At 36.3% G+C, this 8,028-nt stretch overlaps 1 protein-coding gene across 3 annotated transcripts in view; it reads right to left on the bottom strand.

Annotated features, from left to right (window-relative positions):
- LOC111437036 (peptidyl-prolyl cis-trans isomerase CYP59) overlaps positions 1-8,028 on the bottom strand; it is a 17,299-nt gene that overhangs the window by 1,615 nt on the left and 7,656 nt on the right. For 2 of the 3 annotated variants that reach the window (XM_023074861.1, XM_023074862.1), the window contains exons 5-13: positions 7,509-7,600; positions 7,055-7,154; positions 2,157-2,279; positions 1,978-2,055; positions 1,853-1,899; positions 1,713-1,768; positions 592-632; positions 370-475; positions 79-193 (exon numbers count right to left, since the gene is read on the bottom strand). In XM_023074861.1, coding sequence (XP_022930629.1) covers positions 79-193; positions 370-475; positions 592-632; positions 1,713-1,768; positions 1,853-1,899; positions 1,978-2,055; positions 2,157-2,279; positions 7,055-7,154; positions 7,509-7,600 — 758 coding nt within the window. Of the gene's footprint in view, positions 1-78; positions 229-317; positions 476-591; positions 633-1,712; positions 1,769-1,852; positions 1,900-1,977; positions 2,056-2,156; positions 2,280-7,054; positions 7,155-7,508; positions 7,601-8,028 lie in introns of those variants that run through there. The other variant, XM_023074863.1, reaches the window with a different exon arrangement.

Raw genomic sequence — 8,028 nt, 5'->3', positions numbered from 1 at the left:
GGGGGGGGGGGGGGGGGGGGGGGGGGGGGGGGGGGGGGGGGGGGGGGGGGGGGGGGGTACTGGTGCAACTTCACAAACCTTGATTCATTTCCACCATGCTGGATGTTATCGTCCTTCAAGATGAACTTTTCAGATCCACCAGTGCAATCCTTAGCCATATGGTCGGGAGCGCCACATTTAAAGCAGCCTCTTCCTACGCCCAGAAGCAATAAGTTCAAGCCGAGCAATTTTCTAGTTTTGTTCCATCAATTATATGATTAGAAATAAAAATGAAAAGAAAATTAAACATCAAATTATATGAAAGATTTGCGAGCAACTTTTACCATTAAAGAAACCAAGCAGTTACTCCATAGAATATGCCACTCTCACCTTTATCCGTTGAGTAATCTTTTCGCCGGTATTGGGACCATAGTTTTGCAACACTTTGACTGAAGTCCACATGTATCCTTCTATCATCAATCAGCGCATTGTCCATCTTCCATCAACAAACAAATAATGTCAACCCAACATCAGTTATTCTTAAGATTGAAAAACAATCTTTGGAACAAATGGAAAAGGGAGCAATGGGCAAAACCATGTTTTTTAACAAACCTTAAAATACGCTTGTTCACATGCCTCTTTTGTCTCAAACTCTGTCCACAAAAAAATAAGATTGAATCAGCTGAAATTTAATTTAGAATTAAAAAGAAGTCAACACCACAACCATGCTGGAAAAGAAGTTTTCACTGCCTGCTCCGCATATACTACGGTAATAAGAACCAAAACCAAGTAGATTCAAGAATTATGGAGGCGCACTTGAACACCATAAGACAAGTTGGGCGTCGTATTGTCATCCAATGGAAAAATTACTCAAAATTCTTAAAAAGAAAAGAAAAGAAAAGAAAAATGTTGTCTTAATAATGATAATTGACCATTGATCCATAACCATTATAATGCATCAATATTACAACTCTTCCAATAGCATATTTTCCATCATCATAAAAAACCTTTAGTAAAATCAATTAAAAACTTGCAAATATAACAACATTGCGTCAGTTCATTTTTATCTCCAACATCATATGCACTCAATTTTCACCTGGAAGGCTAAGATTTGAAAACATGACTCCATGCAAGTTTCAGGTAGAGGATCTATGTATTTCCAAAATTGTTATTTCTTTTCCAGCATGAATCTAATCTCTTCAGTTCCATCTCTGTGTGGTCTATTCTAAAGGATCTTACATAATCAAGGAGAACAATAAAAGGCATGCCCAAATTTATAGACCATACACAACACACCGAAGGAAATCACATTTAACACCCCAAAGTTACATTGAACAATATTTCATGGTTAAGAAGCTCAAAATATTCTTGTTGGTACCAGGGGATTTGACCTCATTGTTAATCGGTCTTCTAGGTACAACCATCCCTTCTGCTTAAGCCTTGGAAGAGTTACACGAAAAAATAGCCCGTACATCCTAAACCTTGGGACTAGAACCCACTCAGTATGGTACAAGATATTCTTTTTTAAAAAATAAAGGGATATAAAAAAGACAAATTTTATTAGATTGACTCAGAAGGCAGAAGTTGTACATTAGAGAGAATACTAGGGGTGTTCGAACTTGTATAGCATTCAAAGAGAGCCACCTTGACACTTGAGATTTCAATTCTAAAATAAGATATCCATAATTTTAAGTTCAAGTGCACCTCCATGAAAAGCATAAATTTCAACCCACCTATGAAGGCATAGCATAAACTATCTCCAGTCTTGTAATCACGGATAACTTCAGCCCTGAAATGACATAATATAATATTTATCAGAAGCACGCTAAATACAGATCCAAAAACTTACTGAAGCTTATTGACAATCACTTACGATAACACAGTGCCAAAACGGGAGAAGATTGTATGCAAGTCCTCATCCTGCATTCACAATCATTGAGATACTTGAACCTAAATATAATAATTACCATTAAATCAGTGAGAAAAGTACAAACTTACTTCTGTGACTGGATTCAATTTACAAACAAATAACACATTATCAGGAGGCTTTATCTCCGCATCAGGAATATCTCCAATCTGCCCAGAAAAATAGGAATATAAGGGTGTACAACTATCTAAGTTGGTAAATGGTAGAAATAAAGATAATATGCAGGACCAGAACATGAAATGAAGCTTACAGTTTCAAGCACAACAGCCCTGGAGTGAGCTTCTTTTGCACGAAAGACCTCCTCAAGTTCTGCTGGGCCCAATTGCTCATCCAGTGGCACCCAATCATCTTCCAGTCGCACCTCATCAACAACCTTCTCACAACAGAAGGAAAAAATCACAACTTAGAGGCATATTTACAAAGGAAAGCTCCCTAGGTTCAAACTCAGTAAACAGCTGAAAATAGAACCAGGATTGCACGTTGATGAAGTCATCAATTACTATCCTCCATAATATGCCAAGGCAACCTAAATAGGTCAATATGTCCCTCAATGAAATTGAAATTGAAATGTCAAAATGACTAAATGAAGTAATTGATTCCAGTACTTTTAGACAGTTCAAACATATATTAAGCTCTTTCATAAAAAATAAAAAGATCTAATCTACTCCCATTAAGAGCTTAAAGAAGAGAGAGAGAGAGGACCCTCTATCAGTATAAGGGGGTAAATTTGAAACAACTTCGTATAAAAAACCAACGAGCTTAACAGATATATAGTAAGCTCTTTTTAAAAAAATAAAAAATCTTATGTCCCACTAAGAGCTTAAAGAAGAGAGAGAGAGAGAGAGAAGACCCTCTATCAGTATAAGAAAAGGGGGTAAATTTGGAACAACTTCGTATAAAAAACCAAAGAGCTTAACAAATATTAAGCTCTTTTTAAAAAAATAAAAAATCTAATCTACTCTCGTTAAGAGCTTAAAGAAGTGAGAGAGAGAAGACCTTCTATCAGTATAAGAAAAGGGGTAAATTTGAAACAACTTCATATAAGAAACCAAAGAGACATGGAAATGAGTCCCCACAACGACGAACCTCCACCCAAAATCCTTACCCATCTAAAAACAATCATCTGTAACTCTGCCATGATTCCTTTACTTTTTCCACATTATTATGCTCCCATAACCATCAGCTCTAAAGTGGACTTGTAATTCCCATAAAACCAAAGCATAAAAAAGCATAAAATAGTGTTCAGAATGTTCACTCATAATGGTTTTTTTTTTTTTTCCTTTATAAGAGACGATTCAAGGGATGTAATAACTATGGTGTTTACAAAAGACCTTCCCAATTTGCAATGAGGGAGGTATAACTATAGTAAGTAAAAATATTAGACATAGCTTGGTAAACAACATTATCAAAAAGTTTTGTACAAGTTCGTGTTTTTTCTGTCTATATTCTCGAATTTTTTTCTTCCCAGAGATTCCAAAAGAAAGCCATGATGAGATTTTTCCATAGTAAGGCTTTTGCATTAGATCCTTTACCTTCCTAGGAAATGTGAGATGTCATCCGAATATATTGAGAATTGTTGACCAGAAATTCTAAGCGTATGTACATTGCATAAATAAGTGGCTTTGTGATTCGTTTTCTTTGTTCCAGAATGGACACCAATTTGGAGAAAGAATGAGGTAAGACATTCTTTTCTTTAAGATTTTCACTTGTGCTAATGATTTTATGTGTTATTTCTCAAGAGAAGAACTTCACATTTTTTTGATAATGTCCTTCACATACTATCTTTGCTAGCGTGAGATTTATTGCTTCTTGTGATTCGTCTCACAAGTGTTTTCGGGTGACAAGGAAATCAAGTAGGGACAATTGGGGCGCAACCCCTAATTGTGAACTTTCTTAGTATGGTTAGGGTCTACTTGGTACATAGTGGTTAGTTGTCACTCACAGGGGACGCCAAGAGTCGTAGAGGGTATGCTACCAAGGTGCACCTGGTAGACAGTTAGTATGTGGTGCAAGCGGTCATAATGCTAGTCTGTGTATATTTAACAAGTTACCTAATATGCATGAGACTTACCCGCGAGCCTGTCATAGGGCGAGTTGACTCACGTGCTAGTACCACAGGGTTAAGGATAGATTTTGGGAAATGTAAACAACAAGCTAAGTACATCCTAACCCTACATTAAAACCCAAGGGGTTTAGTTATGCACCCAGTGTTAGGAGTACATAGGGTCTAGGTATGGATAAGCCTTACAAGGCTAGCATAGATGGTAAGTCATTGTAAGAGCTAAAGCTAAAGTCAGTATATGAGCACATAGCTCAAAGAATCATTATAAAGACTAAGTACAACAAGAGCCTACAAGTAGGCTGCTTACTGAGTATTTTATACTCATCCCATGTTATTCTATTTATTTTCCAGGTGGGAGAGTGCAACTGTTGGAGTGCCCTTAGATCGAGTCGTCTTTCTTTCTTGTCATTTTATTATCTTTAAATATTGTTTTGGTGTATTTTGAGTAAACTGTTTGAATTGACCCCGAAGATGTTATTTTGTACTTTTAATCAACCTTATGACAATTTTAATGCTATTTAAATCTTAAAATTTTCCTTGTCTCCCGCTTCTAAATTTGAGAGATTTTATCGCCCTTTTTACCCTTGCGTCTACGTGGCGATCCGTTATTGGAGGCATGGAAAAACGGGTCGTTACAATATTTAGCCTTTATAATCCACAAGGCTTTTTCTTCGAGATGATATCTCCATATCCATTTGGTAAGGAGGGCTTTGTTCTTCATCTTTATCGAGAAAAGATCGAGGCCTCCATTTCTGTTGGGAGGTTTGTAATATTTCATGGAACAAGGTATGGCCATCTTTCCACAAGTAGTTTCTGAATAATCTTTCTATGTCCATAACCACTTTTTGTGGCATTTCAAATAGAGACACGTAGTAAGTGAAGAGGTTGGATAATGTGGCTTGTATTAGGGTGAGTCTTCCACCTTTTGAAGTATAACATGATGACCACGTTGACCGCCTTCGTTCTATTTTTTCAATAATAATCCTCCAAAAGGAAAAGGATTTGTGGTTTCCTTTTAAAGGGAGGTACGTACATATTCGACCATTCTCCCTATTTACAACCATACATGTTATCAACTTCAATAATCTTTGTGCTAATATTGATGCCCATGATCTCTATTTTTTGGAGATTGATATTTTGTCCAGAGAATCCTTCGAAGGTTTTTACTCGATCATGTTTTTTTTATGGAATAGGCATCTGTCAAGTCAGGAAAGATGATTGTGTCGTTTGCGAACTAAAGGTGGTTGATGCTTAAGCCTTCATTACCGATTTCCTTTTATCTGCCCTTCGTATTCTGCTTTTGTTCGTAGGCAGCTGAGACAATCCATTACCATGATGAAAAGAAAGGGGGATAGTGGGTCTCCTTGTTGGAGACCCCATTTGGCATAAATCTTCCCTTCCGGTCTTCCGTTGATGATGATGGAGAAGTTTGTGGATGAGATGCATCCTTTTATCCACCTTTGCCATTTGAGCCAAAGCCTTTTTCCACAAGAATGTTTTCGAGGGAAGTCCAATCAACCTTGTCGAACTACCCCTTTTTGTTTCTTTCTTTCCCATTCATTTGAGTTTATTTGCCATGAGGGATGCATCGAGAACTTGTTGCCCCTCTACAAAAGTTGTTTGGTGACCGGTTATTATGAAGAGGAGAACATTTTTAAGACGCTCTGATAATACCCTTGCTATGATTTTATATAGTCTAATCATGAAACTTATGGGACGAAAGTCTGAGCCAGTGTGGGTATCCAATTTCTTTGAGATCAGACATATATATGTTTCGTTTAGGTTGCCATTGATAACTCCGTTTCAAAAAAAATTCTTGGAATACTCTCATGATATCAGTTCTCATAAAGTTCCAGCATTTTTTGAAAAAATTCTAAGGTAAAACCATCCAGTCTTGGAGTTTTGTCAGAGCCCAGATGTTTAATTGCCTTCCCCACCTCTTCTTTGGTGAAAACAACCTCGAGGGAGGCAGCTTGCTGTTGAATAATAGGACTCTAGTCAAGATCATGGTGAAATTTGCAGAGGGAATTGTCCCTTGTATATAAGGCCTTGTAAAAGGTCACAAATTTTGAGACAATTTCTTCTTTGTTTACTAAACTTTTGCCTTGTGTGGATAGAATTTCCATGATGGCTTTTCGTTTCTTTGTAGTCATGATACGAGGGAAAATTTTGGTGTTTGTCACCCTCCTCTAACCATCGTTTTTTACATTTGTCTCCAAGATTGCCCTTCCTTTGCAGCCAACGAAATAAGTTCAGCTTTCATGAGCTTTTTCGGTGTGTTGAACTAGTGTGATGGAGTCAATTTCCTCCATCGGATCAAGGAGAGCCATTTTAGTTAGTAGCTGGTTTCTTTTCGTGGAAATACAACCAAAAACCTTATTGTTCCATTTCTTTAAGACTTCTTTTAGTCTTTTAAATTTGTTGATGAAATCATGCCCCGACCACCCACGGAGGGGCGTATTCTTCCACCAGTATTCTACTATTGACAAAAATTCAGAATGGATCAGCCACATATTCTCAGATTAGAAGGGCGAAGGGCCCCATTAGGAAAATAGAATGAGATAATGCTCAGACGTAGGTCTATTCAGTGTTCAACGTCTATTCAGTTTTTGAACACTGGCGTTACTAAATTTTCCAAATAGACCTTCTTTGAAAGTTTACTTGTGTTTCAGGGAAAACTTGCCGAAGCAAAAGGCACCATAGAAATATATTGATAATCATGAAAATACAGAAAGATAGCTACCAAGTAATTTGAGGTACTTGGGTCCTACCTCTCAAGATTGCACAAGCCTAAAGCCTCTAAACAACTGCCGACCTCCCACCTTTCTCTCTCACTTTATATATAGAAATCTCTTCTAACAAACTCTTTAACTCACTACTAATATACCCTTAATGCCTAATAATATTCCCAACTCATTCCCCATCAGAATTCCCCCAATTTTTACAAATTTTAAGTTGCCACTTCAGCCCAAGAATATATATATATATTGATATATATACACACACATATATAAAATCATCAGAACAATCCTCAAAAGAGTGATAGATGGGAATGATAGATATAGATTACAACAAATAATACTTGCCTCATCTTTTGGTTTCCCTTCTGGAGAAGCATCTGGAATTAGCTCAGCTAATTGCGGCGGATCATCAAATGGATCATCCAGTATATATGTATGCTTAATTCTGTTCAATTTTAATTCTGTTCAATTGAGGCAGTTTTAACTTGAAACAAAATATTTGGGAAAAAATATAAAGATAAATTTGTGACTGCTATAGGAATACAAAATATAATGGTGTCATGAAGTTAAACTGGCAAATAAGACTCTTAAGGTTATAACAATTTATGGGACAAAAGTAAATTTGTGAGCTCTAGCTGGCCTACACTTTCAAATTCCTCCAGCAATTTTGATCCTGTTATGATACATGCAAATCATAGTAGTTTTCGGTAATCTCGTTTAGCCTTCAGATGCTTAGCATTCCTCTTTGTATTTTTCAGACATCAATGAGAAATAAATCATTAAAAAAACTTGCACATACCGGATATTTTTGTATGGTCTTCCCTTCTCATCTGCATAGGCTTCATTAATCCTAGTTAAGGTGTCAAGTCCTTCAGCAACCTCTCCAAAGACCTGCAATTTTGGAGTTTTTTATTTTTATTTTATAAGAGACAATTTCATTAATGATTGAAATTCACAAAAGGAATGTAATATCCATGGTGTTTACAAAAGACCTTCTCAAGTTACCATGAAGGAGGTATAACTATAGGAAGTAAAAATATTAGACAGTTTTCACTAAGATATAGCTTGGTAAACAATATTGTCGGAAAGTTCTGTATAGGTCTATGTCTTCTTTGCAAATATTCTCTAATTTCCTTCTTTCCACATATTCTAAAAGAAAATCCGGATGAGGTTTTCCATAATAGGACTTTTGCATTCTTGAAAGGGTGGTACATTAAAGCCATAGCCAATAGATCCTTTACCTCCCTAGGAAGTGAAATGAGGTTTTTTTTTTTTTTTTTTTTTTTTTTTTTTTTTTTTTTTTTTTTTTTTTTTTTTTT

The sequence above is a fragment of the Cucurbita moschata genome, unplaced genomic scaffold (genome assembly GCF_002738365.1).
Source record: "Cucurbita moschata cultivar Rifu unplaced genomic scaffold, Cmos_1.0 Cmo_Scf00062, whole genome shotgun sequence".
Taxonomy (NCBI): Eukaryota; Viridiplantae; Streptophyta; class Magnoliopsida; order Cucurbitales; family Cucurbitaceae; genus Cucurbita; species Cucurbita moschata.
The sequence above is the reverse complement of the archived record's forward strand: the minus strand, read 5'-3'. Positions and strand labels throughout refer to the sequence as shown.